At 42.7% G+C, this 19,762-nt stretch overlaps 2 protein-coding genes across 2 annotated transcripts in view; one reads left to right on the top strand and one right to left on the bottom strand.

Moving 5' to 3' along the window:
• The window catches only part of LOC105481502 (isthmin 1), an 85,706-nt gene extending 70,380 nt beyond the window's left edge, over positions 1 to 15,326 (bottom strand). The window contains exon 1 of the mRNA XM_011741127.3: positions 13,703 to 15,326. Coding sequence (XP_011739429.2) covers positions 13,703 to 13,840 — 138 coding nt within the window. The 5' untranslated portion in view covers positions 13,841 to 15,326. The remainder of the gene's footprint in view (positions 1 to 13,702) is intronic.
• The window catches only part of LOC105481498 (taspase 1), a 441,844-nt gene that overhangs the window by 414,226 nt on the left and 7,856 nt on the right, over positions 1 to 19,762 (top strand). The window lies entirely within an intron of this gene.

Below are 19,762 nucleotides of genomic sequence, written 5' to 3'. Positions count from 1 at the left end.
AACAACTCCAAAGCCCATGACCACTTTTTGGCTAGTCTGTTGGATCTTGTGACTTGTTTTGGCTGATGAAATGGTAACAGTCATGACTGAGATATAATCCCATCACCATGAGAGAAATGTGTGGCAGGTAACCTGCTGGTCACAAAAGAATGGGAGACCCATGGCGTAAACCTAGACCCAATCCATAGCTTAAAGCCATGCCCTGCCTAGATCTACTGAACCTCAGCTGACCCACGGACCCCTGAGTGTGAGAGTACATGCTTATAACTGCAGACCACTGAGATTTGTAGTAGTTGTCCTACTGCATTATTAGGCAATAGTTGGATAACACAGGACCTGTATTAAGTGCTTTCTGGGACCTGCAACTTGTAAGAAAAACATGCATGTAGACCAGTGTTTCTCAAACCATGACCTGCAGATGATTAACCTGGTGACCTTGTCAAAATACAGATTCTGTACAAAAAAATTTTGCAAACTATGCATCTGACAAAGGGCTAACATACAGAATCTAAAAGGAACTCAAACAACTCAGCAAGAAAAAACCAAATGACCTCGTTAAAAAGTGGACAAAGGACATGAACAGGCATTTTTCAAAAGAAGACATACAAGAGGACAACAAACATATGAAAAAATGCTTTACATAACTAATTATCAGATAAATAAAAAAATTAAAACCACAATGAGATACCATTTTACACAAGTCAGAATGGCTATTGTTAAAAAGTCTAAAAACAACATATGTTGGCGAGGACGTGGATAAAAGGGCACACTTATACACTGTTGATGGGAATATAAATAAGCATAACCTTTATAGAAAACAGTATGGAGATTTCTCAAAATACCAAAAATAGAACTACCATTCAATCCAGCAATCCCACTTCTGAGTATATACCCAAAGGGAGAGAAATCAATATATCAAAAAGATACCTGCACTCATCTGTTTATCACAGCACTATTCACAATAGCAAATACATGGAATTAAGTGTTCATCAGTGGAAGATTGGGTAAAGAAATATACCATGGAATACTACTCAGACATAAAAAAGAATGAAGTCATGTCTCTTGCAGCAACATGGCTGGTACCAGAGGCTATTATGCTAAGCGAAATAACTCAGAAACAGAAAGTCGAACACCACATGTTCTCCCTTATAAGTGGGGGCTAAACAATGGGCATACACGGACATACAAAGAGTAATCAGACATTGGAGACTCCAAAAGGTGGGAGGTGGAGGGGATGAGGGCTGAAAAATTACTCATTGGGTACGATGTTCACTACTCAGGTGATGAGTACACTAAAAGCCCAGACTTCACTACTACGCAATATACGCACCTAAGAAACCTGCACCTGTACTCCCCAAATATATATAAATAAACATTTTTAAAATGCAGATTCTAATTCAGTAGTTCTGGGCATGGCTTAAGACTCTTATTTTACAACAAGCTTTCAGGAGATGCTAATGCTGGTGGTCTGTAGGCCACATTCCGGGCGCAAGGGCTGAGAAGCCATTCTGAGCTTCTTGTCTATCTCTGGGCCATGAACGCACCTAGTGAACATTTGGGCAATGGATGGGTTACCTTATATGTAAGAGAAGGACAATATTTTCCCTCATAATGAGAATCCTATGTGAGTCACTAACAATCTGTGCTCTCCTATGTCTCATGTGCCCAGAAGGTCAGAATTTCCTCAATTCATTTCTTGGGCCAAGAATTAGGAACATCTAATGGGATCTCCTTTTTTTTTTTTTTTTGAGATCAAGTTTCACTCTTGTTGCCCAGGCAGGAATGCAATGGCACAATCGTGGCTCACTGCAACCTCCAACTCCCTGGTTGAAGCAATTCTCCTGCCTCAGCCTCCTGAGTAGCTGGGATTACAGGCATGCACCACCACGCCCAGCTAATTTTGTATTTTCAGTAGAGACAGGGTTTCTCCATGTTGGTCAGGCTGGTCTCAAACTCCTAACCTCAGGTGATCTGCCTGCCTTGGCTTCCCAAAGTGCTGGGATTACAGGCATGAGCTACCGCGCCCAGCGGGAATCTCCATTTTTATTTTTGCTCTTTCTACTCCCTGAAATTTGAAGATTCCCAGCAATAAACCTGGCTTCCAATTCATTTTGAGCTCAAAATCCATGTTTCTATGTTTCTATGTCACAATGTAATTGAGGCCCCAGGCAGAAGATACAAAATCCATTTCTGGTTTTTAAATTTCCACTCATGGGGACTAGGAATGGGGCAAGAGAATCAAGGAATATTGGACAGCAGGATATAGGAGAAGCAGAGTTTTCTTCTGGACACTTTTCTAGCCTGTTTTTTTTTTTTTTGGTTCAGCATCTAATTTTCTTTTCACAACCCCCACCATGATGGTCACTATAATCGATGTCACCACCATCACTTGGAGAATTGAGACCCATGAGACTACTTTGGGCATTCTGAAAAGAAAGGAGAATTCTTTCTAAGGAGACAGGGTCTTCTCTCCTTCTTTCAGTATTTCATAATATCCTGTAGTTCACACATTTATATTTTAACTATAGAAAAATAGCATCCCGGGATTCAACCTTCAAATTCCGTGAAGTTTTCCAAGGAAGTACCTTGATTGTTGTAGATCCTAAACACTTTATGTGAGTGCACCAAAAAGAGTTCCAGAATTTCTTAATAAGCTACACATACAACTGCTATATGATCCAACCATTCTGCTCCAAAGTATTCACCCAAGAGAAATGAAAGCAAATGTTCACACAAATGCTTATACCCGAATGTTAACAGCATGTTTAATAGTTGCCAAATAGGAAATAACCTAAATGAGTCAATGGGTAAGCATATTGTGGTATATCCACACAATAGAATATTAATTGGTAATAAAAATGAACAAGTTCTCTATGCACAAAACAATGTGAATGAATCTCAAAATTATTATGGTGAGCAAAGAAGCCATATCATGCAATGCTATGCATTCTGTATTCCACATATATAAAAGTCTAGGAAATCCAACACTAATCTGCAATGAGAGAAGGCAGATCAGTGGTTGCCCGGAGACTGCTGAAGCTCACAGAGGAGCACAAGGAAACTTTTCCTTGTGGTAGATTTATTCATCATCTTGACTATGGTGATGGTTTTACAGGTGTCAGTATTGTCACATTTTTCATTTAAATATGTACAGTTTATTAGTTGTTAATTGCACTTTGACAAAGCTGTATTTTAAAAAAATAATAATAAAATGACTGCCACTCTTCTCCTCCTGTCCTCACTGCTATCTCCCAGGGTTACCTGTGAGGCAAGGCATGTCGACTATTTGTTTCTTTGTCCTTGGTGAAAATATTCTATCCGGACGCTTGTGGGAGGAAGTTAACACTGGGGTGGGCTATGACCATTTCCAGCTTCTCTGCATTCTTCATATAGATTTTGGACATATTTTGTTATTTTTGAAAATAGATAAGTGGTGTCCAGAAGACATCAATGGCCCATTGCATTCAAAGTCTACCTGACCTTTTCCAGGTCACTGCTCTTGAATATCTGGTGACTGTGGTACTCAAAACTGCAAATTGGGCAGCTCAGAGACCCAAACTTGAAGACAGAACTCTTCTATTCCATGAACCACACAGTACTATCTCTTCCATGGAAAATGCAGGTGTTGCTGTCTAATGGATGTGTGTCAGCCATGGAGAGTGCTCTGTGCAAGATGATTGGGTTTACTGAAATGTGCATGAGTCAGGCCAACAGGAAGAAGGGGTAGTTAACCTACTGTTTTTACTTCTACTCGGTTTACAAAGATAACTTTCCAGGGACACATGCTGGTCTGTGCTTAGGGAGTTGATGCTAAGCTATTTGTGTCAAGGCACCTTGGCCTCTGCTTATTTCAGGCATTACAGGACAATCCCACATGCCTCTGAGGCCTCCCCATTGTCACTCATCCTCCCACCTAACATAGTAAAGGACCATGGGATCAGCATCTCAGGAGAAAAAGGACCCACTAGATCTCTAAACACCAAGAATTTGTAGGCTTTGCCTGGGCGTGACTTTTGCAGCCCATCTCTGCAATTTTGGAATTTCCCTCTTCCTGACTGCTCCGGGAGTGCATGGGATAGCTGGTTCTTTTGCTGCCTGCAGCGCATCTCTCTGAGGCTAACAGACTTCCTTGCTGTTAATGACAACAACAAGCAGGTGCCTCATGGAAACTCTGCTCTGTTACCTTTTTGGAGACTTCCTATATTGTTACTACCTAGAGGAGTATCCATTATCATCATGACTACCATTTGGGTGTGGTTCATTTAGTGTGGGTTTTCCCAGAAGCAGACCCTGAGGCAAAGAACAAGTAATTTATTTGAGAGATGACCCCAGAAATCTCTGGTAGGGGAAGAGGAAGGCAGGCGGGGAAGAGGAAGGCAGGCAGGGAAGAGAAAGAGCCAGAAGGGTACATTATCAAGACAGGGACCACAGTGGGCAGTGAGTGTTTAGTCCCAAGAGAAACACTGGGCATAAGAAGCATATTGGTTTTGTCAGCACTGGACGTGATCTAAACTCTTGACTAATAAGCCACAGAAGGAAATAAATTAAGTTTTATGTATTTATGTTCACAGTTTCTTATAATTCTTATAAAAAGGAATTGTATAAGGTTTAAATAACATGCAAAGTGAAGTTATTTTGTTCTTTTCTTTTTTATTTTCTACAACACATTCCCTTGCTGTTTGTTTGAACCCACTACATATAATCTGGGCACTAAACCGACACCCCCATCCCATCTCTAAATGATCTCCTGTCTTTGGGGGATGAGTAGAGACAGAGGGACACTCTTAGCTATCATTGGGGAAAGGGGCTTCATTGTCATCCTTTTCTTTACAAATCATAACATTTATAAAGGGTAAAATTTGTAAACCCTAAGCCAAGGGTTGCAAAAGACAGATGCTCTCAGAAGATGAGAGAAACATAATAGAACCACAGAAAGCACTAAAATGTTTTACAATAAGACTAGTGAAGACAAGTTAAAGAAACTGAGATAATGGAATTTGGAAATGACAAAGGAGCTATTACATAATAATCTTCAAGTTCTGCAGGAGAAGTTTCTTGAAAAGAATGCAGCCACCTGTTCATGAACACTGGGAAGAAAAAAAAGTGAACAAAGTGAACAAGAAATTAACATGTAGCATAAAGGATTTAATGGGCATATCAGAAGAAAAATGTTCTGATATTAAGAGCTGTTAAAAACCCTTGTATGACATATGGAAAATGTTATTGAGATTATTTGCTTTGTAAGTTTAAAACCAAAACAGATTCTTCTTGACCAAATGCATAGACATCTGAGGATGCCTCCAAACCTCAAAGATTAATGCCTTTTAAACTATGGGTAGAAGTGAATAAATGAAGGAGCAGCACAAATGATAGAACTTTATTTTGGTTTATATAAAGGAAAATAAAATTAAGAAATAGAATTATAGTGTTTCAGCTCAAGGTGGCTGACCAAGGTGGCATTTACCTCTTTTCTATTTATTAATTCTATGGAGGAGGTAGAAGAAATATGAGTCAATCTACAACAGAATTGGAAAGCTGAAAGAAGGGCCAACTACAGAAGAGAGAGAGGGATTTCTGGTAGATATGAAACAAGTGGCAACCGATTGAAAGTGAAGCACTACAGAGCTGAGAAAAGGAAAGTGAGATCTCTAAAAAGTCAGTTTCCCTAGAAGAATTGCCACAATGATATCAAGAACAGAGACTAAGTCAGCCTTACTACTAGAGATTTACTCACAAGAAATGAAAACATAGGTCCACAGAAAGGCTTGTGTAAAAATACTAACATGGTCTTACTCATAATATGCAAAGTAATGGAAACAAACCAAACGTCCATTGATGGGAATATACAAATTGTGATAGAGTTACACAGTGGACTATCATTTAGCAATAAAAGAGAGAAATCTACTGATATACACAAAATAAATGAATCTCAAAAACTATGTTTAATGAAAGAAGCCAGGCACACAGAAAAACGCAAACAGTACATTTCCATTTATGTGAAAGTCTGGAACAGGCGAAACTAATCTATGGTAATGGAAGCCAGAATGGTTGCCTCTGGAAGGAGTAAATTGCCTACAATTGTGCACCGGAAGACTTTCTGGGTGATGGGGAATGTTCTATATCCTAATTTTGGTGATAACTATATAGGCATATACAACTGTAAAAATGAAACTGAACCTTTAAGATTCATCCATTTTATCGTATGTAAATTATATATAGTTTAAAAAAAAAAACTTTAAAAAATGCAGAGAGAGAGAAGAGAAGAAAGATAAGGAAAAAGGAAAGGAAGATAAAAAAGGAAGAAAAAGGAAAGAAAGGGAAGGAAAAAGAAGGGGAGAAAAGAGGCTATAAAAGTTAGGAGAAAAGGCTGAGGGCAGGAAGTGGTAGAGCCATTTCATTCAGTCCTGGGTTTCAGAGTGGCTGAGTTTGACATTTGCATCTGATATTTACTATGAGCGTTCAGTTATGAAATATTCCTAAACAAGACACTGGGGTTGAAATAGCCAGAAGAATGCCTCAAGACATAAGACACAATTAAAAAGCAGAAATAAAAGTATGAGAAGAAAAATTAAGAGACATTAAAGATGGATCTTGAAATCTCAATCTCAATGTTAGTTTCAATCTCTAACAGGAGTTCCAGAAAAAGAGTTCAGGGATATTGGAAATACCAAAGATATAACTAAAGAAATTTTTTCAAGCTGGAGACAAAGTTGGGACTTCAGAATGAAAGGGTTCACCATATGCTGAACAGGACTAACAGCTAAAGCCCTGAATCTAAACACAACCTGGTAAAAATTTCTGAACATTATGAATAAAGGAAAAACTCATAAAAGCATCAAGTTTTTAAAAAATCACCTACAAAGAAATGGTATTAGGCTTCTCATCTGAAATAGGAGATAGTATAAAAAATTAAATTGTATGGCTTAAAATTCTTAGGGGAGAAATAAGATAGAAGACAGCCAACTGCCAAATTAGCATTTAATTTTGAGAATCAAATAAAGATATGTCTAAAGATATAGGTTCTCACAGAGTTTATAATTAATAAATTGTCTCTGAAAAAATTTTTGAAACTGTGTTTTACCAAAATAAAAGATGAAAGTATGAGATTGAAGAAGCAGCAGCAGGCCAGACACAGTGGCTAACACCTGTAATCCCAGCACTTTGGGAGGCCGGGGCAGGCAGATCACCTGAGATCAGATCACCTGAGATCATAAAAGAGAGAAATCTACTTGAGACCAGCCTGGCCAACATGGTGAAACCCTGTCTCTACTAAAAATACAAAAATTAGCTGGGCATAGTGGCGGGTACCTGTAATCCCAGCTACTTGAGGCTGAGGCACAAGAATCGCTTGAACCCAGGAGAGGGAGGTTGCAGTGAGCCGAGATCACACGACTGCACTCCTGGACTCCAGCCTGGGCAACAGAGCTAGACTCCATCTCAAAAGGCAGCAGCTAGATAAATCAGTAAATCTTAGAATTAAGTCTAAATAATTATTGGGAGTATAATAAAACTGGTAAGAATTGATTCCTAAAATAGACATACTAAAAGAAAAGAAAGAAAAAAGAAAGAAAGATGGAAAGAAATATTCTAGCACTAAAATTTCAGAAGATTAAAAAATTAGAGATAGTATACAGACAAGACAGAGAATCTTGCATCTAGCATGTCAGAATCTTGTTTATGTGGTGGGTTTAGGTTATAGATAATGGTTGATTCTCAGCATTAATAGAAAAGTGTTAGTTCAGTTATGTTTGTTAAAATGTTAAACATAATAGAAATAGAACAGATAACTTTCAAAACTTGATAAAAATTTTAAAAAGTAATATTTAAATACTTATCAAATGGCCAGGTGTGGTGGCTCATGCCTGTAATCCCAACTCTTTGGGAGGCTGAGGCAGGTGGATCACTTGAGTCCAGGATTTGAGACCTGCCTGGGCAACATGGTGAAACCCTGTCTGTACAAAAAATACAAAACTTAGCTGGGCATGGTGGTGAGCACCTGTAGTCACAGCTACTTGGGAGGTGGAGGTGGCAGGATCACTTGAGCCTGGGAGGTGGAGGTTACAGTGAGCTGAGATCATGCCATTGCACTCCAGCCTGGGCAACAGAGCAAGACTCCATTTAAATAAACAAATAAATAAATACTTATCAAATGATTAAATGCCAAGCTCTAATAATACATTTAGCATGCATTCAATGTTCTAATCCTTACAATAATACTGAGAAATAGTTGCTATATATCTATTTTACAGATGAGAAAATTTAGACATAGAGAGGCTAATCCTCTTGCCAAAGATGATATAAATAAATTGAAGGTGAGAGTGAGAGAGGAAAAATAAAAATAAATAAAAATGTTAGAATAGCAAATAAAATGAAAAAAATTCTAATTTATCAATAATCACAATAAATATAAATGGGTTAAATCCACTGATGCTTTGCATAAACAAGTATAATTTAGCTATAGCTTATTAATAAGAAATATATTTAAATTAAAAAGTTGGGCTAGGTGCGGTGGCTCACGCCTGTAATCCCAGCACTTTGGGAGGCCGAGGCGGGCAGATCACGAGGTCAGGAGATTGAGACCATCTTAGCTAACACGGTGAAATCCAGTATCTACTAAAAATACAGAAAATTAGCCAGGAGTGGTGGCATGCGCCTGTAGTCCCAGCTACTCGGGAGGCTGAGGCAGGAGAATGGCGTGAACCTGGGAGGCAGAGCTTGCAGTGAGCCAAGATTGTGCCACTGCACTCCAGCCTGGGTGACAGAGTGAGATTCCATCTCAAAATAAATAAATAAATTTGAAAAAAATAAAAGTCAAAAAAAGTTTGAAAATAAAGGTTGTAAAAGACACCCAAACAAATTCTAAAAGGAAGAAAGAGCAGAAATTGTTATATTAATATGACACAAAAAAGTATTCAAGACTAAAGGCAATAAAAGAGATAAAGAATTCCACCTTGATAAAAATACAGTCACCAAAAAGGACACTTTATGTCCTTGCACTACGGGTTCTAAAAATGTAAATCAAAAATTAGGAGAACAAAGATAAAAAGATGCCTACAATTCCTCCCTGTTCACATGCTCTTCTTTAATGTGACTTTGCTGCTCCTCCCATCAAGACGTGGAATCTATTTCCTGTCCACTAGAATCTAAGTAACCACGTGATTTGTTTGGCTAATAGAATACAGCTGAAATGATGTGCAAACTCATCCAGACGTCTTGCAATTTCTGCTTTTATTCTGTTGCTGCTCTGAGTCCACCATGTAAAGATATATGAGCTAGACTCCTTAAGGATGAGAGATTATATGGAGAGCAAACCTAGGTGACAGCAAGCACCAACTATCAGACAAATGAGTGAAGTATTTTTGAACCACCTAGCCCACATGAAGCCAACAGATGACTACAGCTACATGAGTAATATCAGGTGAAATCACCAGAAGAACCACTCAGCTGAGCCCAAGCAAGGTGCTGTTATACAAATTCATGAGGAAATAAAATGGTGGTTGTGTTAAGTCACTAAATTTTAGGGTGGGTTATTCTGCAGCAATAGCTAGGTGAGACAATTGTTCATCATTTAAAGAAAAAAATCCAGTAAAAGTAATCAGCCCAACTGGAAAATGAGCAGGTAAGTCACAAAATAAGAAACACAAATGGCTGTTGACTTTCTTGTATTAAGTACAGATAAATTATGCTTTTGCTTCTACTGCTGTAAGTAGCTTGGATGAACTCCTAAATCCAAAGCAGTGAATACAAGAAGCTAAGCTGTTTTATTGAAGGCAATAGAGGGATAAAAGATGGGAAGTGCTCATAAAGATGATAGTTAGGAAATAGAGAACAGAGACATTTTACTACATTCCAGAGTTTGGTTTGCTTTAATGTTACTGTAAAAATAATCAAATTGGTGTTTTATAATACTTGCTTAAATCTCACTGCCTTAACGAGTTCTGGCTTACTACTAAAAATATATAGAAATTCATGATTCTAAAACTGACTGAGATTTAGTGGAAAGGCAATCATTTGAATTTCAGACAAAGGAGATACCTTTATTAGTGCTATTATTGCCTATGGATTCTACATTTTGTCTTCCAGACTACTTTTATTATATATCTATATCTATATCCATGTCTATGTTTTCTCATTAACATTAATTAAATATATATGAAAGAACTAATCTGAGTATCTGATTAATATGAGACATACTTATTCTAATGAAAGAAGATTCAAAAGCAAAAAAAAGTTGATGTTTCCATGCATTTTAATGCAGCTATTGCACACAGTTGTCTAATTTCTTACTAGATAATGTAAAAATACTGAAAACAGTTCAAAGACTTAACATTTTTATGTTCATCAGCCAGTTAACCAATATGGATAGTATACTCAAAACACTTTACTGCCACCTCGTAACATTGTACCTATCAATGTTTTGAGCACACTCGTGCATACTAGGGGAGACAGTCATACAAAGAGTCAAAAATGTAACCCCTAGTATGCTGAAACTACAAAAAACACTTAGATAATATTTATACATGTATGTGTATGTATGTATATATAATGTGTGTATATATATACATATATGTCATAGTTAACACAGTAAGAATGTCAAGATACATTTGAAAATGTAAATTGTTAAAAGTGTTTCTCTCTCGAGTGTATGACTTTATCCAGAACTTGCAATAGAAGTATGCTTCAAATAGCTCCCCACTATAAAATAACAAAAATAAATTAAGAAGCTTCTAGCTGTGCAACCTTGGGCAAATTACCTAACCTCAGTTTCTCCATCTGAAACAGGAATAATGATAGTACTCAATTCATGGGATTTTTGTGAGGATTAAGAAAGCTAATATGTCTAAAGCGCTAAGAACAGTGCCTGCCACATAAAAGGCACTTAATAAATCTTAGCTATTATTGTTGCTTTTCTTACTACTTTATTGGGTGTCCTTGATATGTCCTTAAATAAGAATGTGTCTCTTTTTAAATGAACCCAAACATACTACAATTCGGGTAAATAAGCCCACCATTGCATATTTCTAAGACAACCTTATATTTTAGAAGGTTGTGCACAGAGACAAAAACAATAAAAATGATGTATATGGATTGATTAATTTTCTGATTATGGAGAAGGATTTTAGTAGCTCAGGACAGCATAGAACCAACAAATTTAGATGATGTTTAAGACTTGGGTTTAAAATGTCTGGTAAAAAGAAAGAATACAGTGTCCACAGTTTTGTCTTCAAATACACCTGCTACTGGCAAATTCACTTTCTGGGGCCTGAAAATGATGGACTAATAAATGTCTTTTGCAGACCTCCTCATTTGGCAGAACATTCTTCATTTGACTTATAAAACCTTTGCAGAGTCAGAGGGCCAAAGAAATAACTTTGGTCAGGAAGAGTATAAAACTTTTATAATAACAAATTACAAAACAGCAAAATTATGAACTGAACTGCTAAACTCATCATTCTGCTTGGAAAAGTGTGTGCATTGAGTGGACAGTATCACCGAACACTATTACAAGATAAGCTGAAGCTGGTGGATTAGCAGCTACTTGGGACTCAGATATTTCTAGGAGCATAACTCTTTCTAAATCCCCCATTTGTTCTGTCCTCTTGGGGCAGTTCTTCAGCCAAAGCCCCTTTTGAGAATTCAGTCCACTTCCCTTTTAGAACTGCCACTTCCACCAGCTGCTTCTCTCATTACCTTACTGTTCAAGCGGAAAAGGCCAACCCCGGGTTATTCTAATGATAGCAAACACCTCATAAAGAAATCTGCCAAATTTACTTTTCCACAGAACATCATTTCTATGGCTTTTCATGAGTCCATGAGGAAAAAAGCATCATGTATAAAATATAACTTCCAGAAATCTTGAAGATATTAAGAATTATCCCTACAGTGTTAGATTGGTGGGTGCCCCAGTCTATAGGATAGTGGCATCTTCAACTTCCCCATAGAAATTCCCTCAGTCTGTCACTGTACCTAGCTATCCACGGGAGAAGATGAGAGATCCCACAAAGTTAGGACATTTTTAGAAATATCTCAAAGTTAAAACAACTTTAAGCTTTGGGGTGTGTACTTTTCTACTGTTGGTTTTGTTCTTGCATGTAATAATCACCTTGCTTTAGTCTATCCTGGTAGAGACAAAATTTGGTGTAGTTAATCGAGAGTTTGGAATGTCTGAACTTTGACAAGTTTTTTAACCTTGCTATACCTCAGTTTTTGCATCTGTAAAGGGACTATATTAACAGAACCATGTCTCATAAGATTATGGTTAAATTAAGTGAGTTAGATTCTGTAAAGCACTTAAAACGGTGGCACATAGTAAACACAATGGAAGTGTTTTATGAGTTTTCTCTTACGGTAAAGTCTCGCTACAAATTGTATAAAGATGTAAAAAGTGAATTATCAAAGACAATGACTATAAAGTCCTTTGGGAACAATGAACAATGCTTATTTCGTTTTATTTATTTGTTTGTTTGTTTGTTTTGAGACAGAGTCTCGCTCTGTCACCTAGGCTGGAGTGCAGTGGCGTGATCTCAGCTCACTGCAACCTCCCAGGTTTAAGCAATTCTCTTGCTAAGCTTAGCCTCCCAAATAACTGGGACTACAGGCTGCGCCACCACGCCCGGCTAATTTTTGTATTTTTAGTAGAGATGGGGTTTCACCATGTTGGCCAGGATAGTCTCCAACTCCTGGCCTCAGGTGATCCACCCGCCTCTGCCTGCCAAAGTGCTGGGATCACAGGCGTGAACCACTGCGCCTGGTTTGAGCTGATTTTAGGAGCCAAAGAATCCCCTCTGCCTCCTGGGAAAATCCCTGTTTACTTTTGCCTATGCTCCAAGTTTACAGTTGTCCCACCCCTAGACTCAAGGAAAGGTGCTAAGGTAGCGGCAGGAAATGCCTAGCTGGGCAATTCTATTCAGAAGTCAGAACTCACATTGTGTCTGACCGTCCACTATGCCCTCCCCTTGCCCTAAAGTTGAAATGGATAAACAGAATCCCATTGCTAAAGCGACCTTCAAAGGGGAAGATCCTTGGGAGAAAGACTTTGCTACGAGTTTAAAAGCCCCAGGTAACACTGGCCCAAATCACTACCAGTGCCTTCACTGCACCTTCCCCACGACCAAGGGGGCAACCGGGGGACCTCAGGCGAGGCCTCTGGAGGAACACTGGAAGCAAGGGAACCCTGAGGGTGAGGAGGGGGTGCCTGGCTATTCTCCTTGGGAAATTATGTCCTGACCTTTGGCATTGCTTCCTGAAGGGGTAGACTCCCGGAGTTCTTTCTCCCAAAGACTTCAGGGATATCATCCTGTGAAGTCTCCTTGCGTCCCTCCAGCCTCGAGTAACATTACTCAGCCTCCGAAGGGCAACGAAAGACTGGTAGCACCCCCAAGCAAGCATATCTCCACACTTCCTCTGCTCATCCCAAACCTCGCTCCCTCCCACCTCCTCACCAACTCTGCACCTGACCCGTGACCGACAGAACTGAAGGAGCGCAGCTGGCAGACTTGGAAGCCGGGTGCAGCCTCCAGGCACGTGCCCCCGCTCCGCCTCTGCCTAAGTCAAGTGGCCCGGGCAAAACTACTACCAAAACAGTTGCTCTTAGGTGGGGCGGGGGACCCGCCTCCTTGCATCCACCAGGCACTAGCTCAGCACCCCCGCCCCACAAACCATCCCCGCAGCCGCGCACGCCCCTCTCCGGCGGCGCACTCACCTGCAGTTGGGCTCGGCTGGCGTTGCCCGCGGCCGGGTCGGGCCCGTCGGCGGCTCCCGAGCCGCGCAGCACGGTGATGTGCAGCGTGAGCAGCAGCAGCCCCAGCAGCAGCAGCAGCTCGGCCGCCAGGCGCACCATCCTCTTGAGACGCGCGGCTTTAGGACCCGGCGCGGCGGCCGGCGGCGGCGCCGGGGGAGGAGGAGTAGGAGCCCGGGAGCCCGGCAGCACGGCTCCCGCCTCGGCTCCCGCCAGGACTCCGCTTCCCGGGCCTGCGGGGCTGGCGCTGGGCGCGGCGGGGCGTGCGGGGCCGGGGGAGCAGGAGCCGCCGCCGCCGCCGCCGCCGCCGCCGCACCACGGCGGAGCCACCGCGAGGCCGGGGGTGTCCAAGCCGGCTGCGGAGCAAGCCCCGGCGCTGCCTGGCGGCGGCGGCGGCGAAAACTGGGTCCCGGGGCTGCCTGGGACCCGGACCGGGCCGGAGGCCACCCTGCTGGCAGGGGGCTGCGGGGTCGGCGGCTGGGCGGGCGCAGCCGAGCCCCCGAGCGCACATGGGCGCCCCAGATGTGGCCGCGGCGCCGCAGCTGGAGCGGGAGAGGCCGCCAGAGGAGCGCGGGGAGGAGGAGGAGGAGGAGAGGAGGAAGAGGAGGAGGAGGAGGAGGAGGGCTTCAGCTGCGGCCGGGAGTTACCTCCACGCTTGGCTTCCCCGCCCTCGCCGCTCCGAGCCACTCACCCGGCAAGCCACCTCCACTACTCTCCGCGCTCCTCGTGGCCGCCTGCCGCGCCGCCCCGCACACAGAGTCCCGGGGAGGGCCGGTTCCAGATGGGGGCCCCGGGCACACCGAGGTTGGCACGGTTTGGGGGTAGCCGGGGCGCCCTCGGCGTCTGCGTCCGCCTGCCGGGCTGTACCAAGTGCCCACTGCCGAGGTCGCTGTGGGGGGCGCGGGTAGAGCCCCTGTGCTCACTGAGGTTCGGGGCTGTGGGTGGGTGGGATGGTGCCTGGACTGCTTTAGAAACCTTTATTGCAAAATGGAGCTGGAGTTGCAGTGATGGAAAACGGAGGGGGCGCCGGATAAGCCAGGTGTCTGCGTGCGATCCCTGCCCGAAGCAGTCGGGGGAGGAGAGGAGTGCCAAAGTATCCTTCCGAAGGGTCTTGACACTTGCTGGGCCGCCCGCTAGCCGGGCGCGGCTGTTCGCGGGTCCGCGGCGCCCCGTAGAGCCTGGGAAGGGAGGGGAGTCCAACTCGCTGGGCGTCCGTCTGGTGACCGGCGCAGGTGTTGGCCGGAAGCTGCAGGGACTCAGGGCCCGCGGCTCAGGCGCTCAGGAACTGGGAATGTATCTCGGCTCTAGCGGGCTTGCGTCTAGGGGGCTTATCCCGGGGGTGCCGCGACCAGAGGGGATTTGGGGGCTGGCGTCGCGCAGCCGTCGATCCCGGGCCACCACCTCATGGCCGCGCTGCAGCCTCGGGCTCCCGCGTGCGGCTCATGCTTTGCAGGGGGCGGTTGGCGAATGGAAGGGCTCCGGGATGGGGCTGAGGGCGCAGAGTCCTAGCGTCGGATGCTAGAGCGAACTGGGTCCGTCCGTGGCACCGCGCGCTTCCCTCCTAGATCTTGCTCGGCCTCCCGCCTTACCGAAGTGGCTCAGAGTAGCGGACTCTCCGTCCGGCCGGGCCTTTTATACTGCGCTTCCCCGCCTCCTACCCGTTCCCTCCCTTCCTCCTCCCCAGCGCCAGCCCAGCCCTTCCCTCCCTGCGAGCCAGGACCTAGTCCATGCCTTCGCACACATCCGCTTCGCACATTTCCAAGCCCTTCCCGCGTCCCGGACGCCAGTGCCTCCGGGATGGAGCCTCCGAATTCTCCTTTGGTGAATGAAATTAAATAAATAAACAACACTTTCTTGAGGGCACGCCTCCCTTCCCCCCTTCCCAATTTCCTACCTTCCTCCTCCGCGCCCTAGAAAGATTTAAGATTCTTAATTCAACGGCTTTCGAGTTCTCCCAAGGCATCTCAACCAAGTATTATCCATATTAAGGCAAACCCTTGCTCGGTTCCGAAGATTCCTCCGGTCACCGCGGCACTTTGCAGAATTTAAATAGCGATGGCTAAGGTAGGGTCTGTTGCTTGGACTTATTTGTGCCTGGGAGAGGAAGGGCTTGCTGCCTCTTTAAAGATGCCTGAAGCGTCTTTAAAATTCTAACTCACTCCAGCATCTTATTAATAAATTGGCAGCTGTTCGTAGAGTCTGCTATATCTTTTCCTTTTCAGTTTTTTGTTTTTTTTTGGGTGGGGGGAGGTGCGAGGGAAGAGGGAAGATGTTTGGAGGGGTACTTGCTTTGGATTTGTAGGCAGCCGGGCCTGTCAGACATCTTATTTCTATCTCTAGGCTCTAAAATGCCAATAATTGTCACTGGAGTGCGGGTCGGGGGGAGTGGGGGGGGGGGGGAACGTGAAACAACAACCGTCCAGGGTAGTTCAGATGGGAGATCAAAGAGGGGATCCCAGCAGCCTTTAAATCCTGGAAGGATCCTCCTGTGTGTTTTCTAATTAGGATCACTTAAAAGGGAAAGGGCTGGAGAATCAGCGCCGAAATAGAATATCTAAATTAAGATGGCAAACTAGAATCCCATAGCCAGAGAGTTTTAAGGATGGTTCTAACCTCCAGTTGTGCCAGATTATGATATGGGCTCGCAGGAACAAATGACTTTCCTATTGCCAGAGGCAGGCTGGTCTGAATTAGGATCCGGGGCCGCTGTGTCCTGCCCTTTCATCACACACAGTCTCCACATGTAAGCCTCAGCTGCCTCTCTTCTCATCTGAAAGTAACAGTTTTGGACCCAAGGAAAAAAATGACCTTTAAAAAACTCTGGAAAGAAACCTTTGCAATGAATGTAAATTCTTGTGAAATTGTAAATGGAGATTTGGAGATCAAAGTCTTTGTGAAATGTTGTAAAAATTGTAAATTGAATTTTGGGGACAGATGTCTTTATAAAATGTTGAACAAATGTATGAATGAATCCTATTAAAATCCCTTCACGCTGAGAGATCCCCATTCCAGGTGAGTTTATGTTCCAGTAAGCACACATAACGAGTATTGATAAACACCCGGGCTCTATGATTCCACTTGCCAAACCAGGCTTGCCAGCAGGGCTCTGTTTTTGAGTTAGGGAACACGGGCTTACAATTTTTGTGGGAAAATAATTAAAAATTTAATAGACTAAACCAATTGTTTCAAGCACATTTATGAAATTGTATCAATAGCTGATAAAAATTTTTAAAATCCTACCTCCTTCAGCAGAGTGTCCAGAGCACCCTATCCATATGTTTATTATTGATTTTATGACACTTGGGGCACTTGTGTCTGCATGTCTGTCTGCCCACCAGACCTTGATTGGGATCACCTTTGTGGTAGAACATTTCAGAGCATCCTCCAACTCCCCACCTCTATCACCTCCATCCCAGTATCGAGTTTCTTTCTGGGTTCATGGCTATGAGACATTTTCTAGGTGTACTTGGGTCTAGGTTTGGACTGTGAAGAGCTTTTTTCCTTCCCGGTCTGACCATAAAACATCCTGAGTGATTATCTGCACACACTCTCTCTTTCCTTTTTTTTTTTTTTCTTTTTCATTCGTTCTTTTTTTTTCTTTTTTTTTCTTTTTTTTTTTTTGACAGAGTCATTCTGTAGCCCAGGCTGGAGTATAGTGGTGCAATCTCAGCTCACTGCAGCCTCTGCTTCCCAGGTTCAAGCGATTCTCCTGCCTCAGCTCCCTGAGTAGTTGGGATTGCAGAATCCTGCCCCCATGCCTGGCTGATTTTTGTACATTTTAGTAGAGAGAGATTTTCACCCTATTGGCCAGGCTGGTCTCAAACTCCTGACCTCAAATGATCCACCCGCTTCGGCCTCCCAAAGTGCTGGGATTACAGGCATGAGCCAACGTGCCCAGCCCTCTCTTTCCTTTCTACATGGCAAAGGACTCTGAGGTGAAAGGAACTCAAATTGAGTTACTGCTCAAAAGAGAACAATTGGACCAGGAATATCTGCATTGAACCTTGCACAAGTGAGAGAAAACTTTATTCACAGACATTGTGATGTGGGGATGTGTGCGCAGCAGCTGGTAGAATAGTACCCATCCCGACAAGTATAATCTTTGAGACAATGCCTTGCACAGAGTAATTGCTCAATCAGTGTTTTAAAAATGCATGTAACAAATCTGGTATTTGTTTATGCCCCAGTTAATAGATTACCTTTCATTAGAGTGCTTGTACTCTAGGTGTCTGACATTAATTTTTATAGCTATTCTGCCTCTTGATTGTACTATTCTCACGTAGAATTTGTCTTTCATTATTAGTCCGATTTATCTTACAGGCAGGCTTATTTGACTGGAATATTTTGAGGAAGGAAGAGAAATGAATAAGCCAGAACACCTGTAGTTAATATCATTGCAGAGAACCTTGTGGCCTATTATGACCAGGATTTTATTGTTTTTTTATTTTATTTTGCTAAAGATTGGTGCAACATAGCAAATAGTAGTTTCAATGTAATCCTTAATTTTTTTTTTAGTATGGAAAGTTTTAAATATATACGAAAGGAAAGAGAATAATATAATAAATCCTTTCATACTCATAAACTGGCTTCAACAAAACTTATGGCCAATCTTGTCTTACCTGTATTCTCAATATTTTCATACATTTCCTCCCTTTCAGATTATTTTAAGCAAATTCATGATATGTAATTTCATATGTACATATTTCAATATGCATCTCAAAAAGGTAAGGGCTCAATTAAGCAATGTTTTTTAAACACAGGCATATTGAATCTGAGCTTTAAAACAGATTTGAGAAGTCACAGCCAGAGACTTTTTCTGGGTGTAAGAACGATCAGAATTTAGGGATTGTGGTGGAGGCTGCTCTGTGTTCACAAAAACCTGTTTCCTCTTCCTCCCGGGCATTCTAGTACACTTCATTTCTCGGTACCCTATGCATGTGACTGAATTCTGGCCAATGGAATATGGGTGGATTAATGTGTGTCCCTTCCAGATCTAGCCCAGAAAAACTTCCTGTGCATGATCTTTTCTTTTTTACCCTTGTCTGCTGGCTGGATGTTTTTGCCCAGGGTGACCCTAGAGCAATGATCAGTCTGGGTCTCTGGAACAGAGTCCCTACCTGACCCCTACATCTGCCCAAGAACACCCTGGCTGGGCTGTTGTGTAATTGAGAAATAAACTTTTTTAAAAAAATGTGTGAAGCCATTAAACTTTTGTGGTTTGTTCCAGGAACTTTCATTACCCTAACTAGGGGGCAATGTTCTGAGGCTGGAGGGATGGCAAACTTTTTCCTTAGAGGGCGAGATGGCAAATTTTTTTTGTCTTTGTGGGCTACAAGGTCCCTTTTGCAATTACTCAACTCTGGTGTTGCAGTGGGAAAGCAGTCACAGAAAATACGTGAAGGAATGGGTACAGCTGTGTTTTAATAAAATTTCATGTGTACAGCTAGGCAGCTGGACCACATGACTTAGTTTGTCAACCGCTGTCCTAAGGGACTGGCACAACCTCACCACCTTGTTTGTTTTAGAGGCTATATATGAAGGAATTAGTCAGATGGACTTCACTTACTATTTTATCTCCCTAGTCTCAGTTCCCTCATCTGCCTCATCTGTAAATTGGGGCTGAGAATGTGTACTCTCAGGCTGTTGTGAAGTTCAACTATCACTCTCACGTGGAGGAAAAAGCAAGTCATTCTGGGTCTCTAGGTCTGATGGATACAGGACTCCACATTCTGTCCATGAGGGCAGGGCACTTGTTTGCCTCATTCACTTCTGAATTCACACAGTAAATACTCCATAAATATCTATTCAATGAATGAAACTTGTAGAAAACTGTTGAAATTTGGAACTCCGAGGAGCCTTAGAGGTAAACTGGAAGCCCTCAAGGAAACACAAACAAACAGAAAGCCTGAAGTGTTGTTCTGTTAGAGCCTCTCCTTTGAACTATGAAGGGGTCACAATTCTCAGAAGTGAGAAAATCACCACAGTCAGAGGTGCTCCTAGGGTCTCCACCCCTGAAAGCAGCTG

This window comes from Macaca nemestrina, chromosome 15 (assembly GCF_043159975.1).
Source record: "Macaca nemestrina isolate mMacNem1 chromosome 15, mMacNem.hap1, whole genome shotgun sequence".
Taxonomy (NCBI): domain Eukaryota; kingdom Metazoa; phylum Chordata; class Mammalia; order Primates; family Cercopithecidae; genus Macaca; species Macaca nemestrina.
This window is presented reverse-complemented; position numbering and strand designations above follow the sequence as displayed.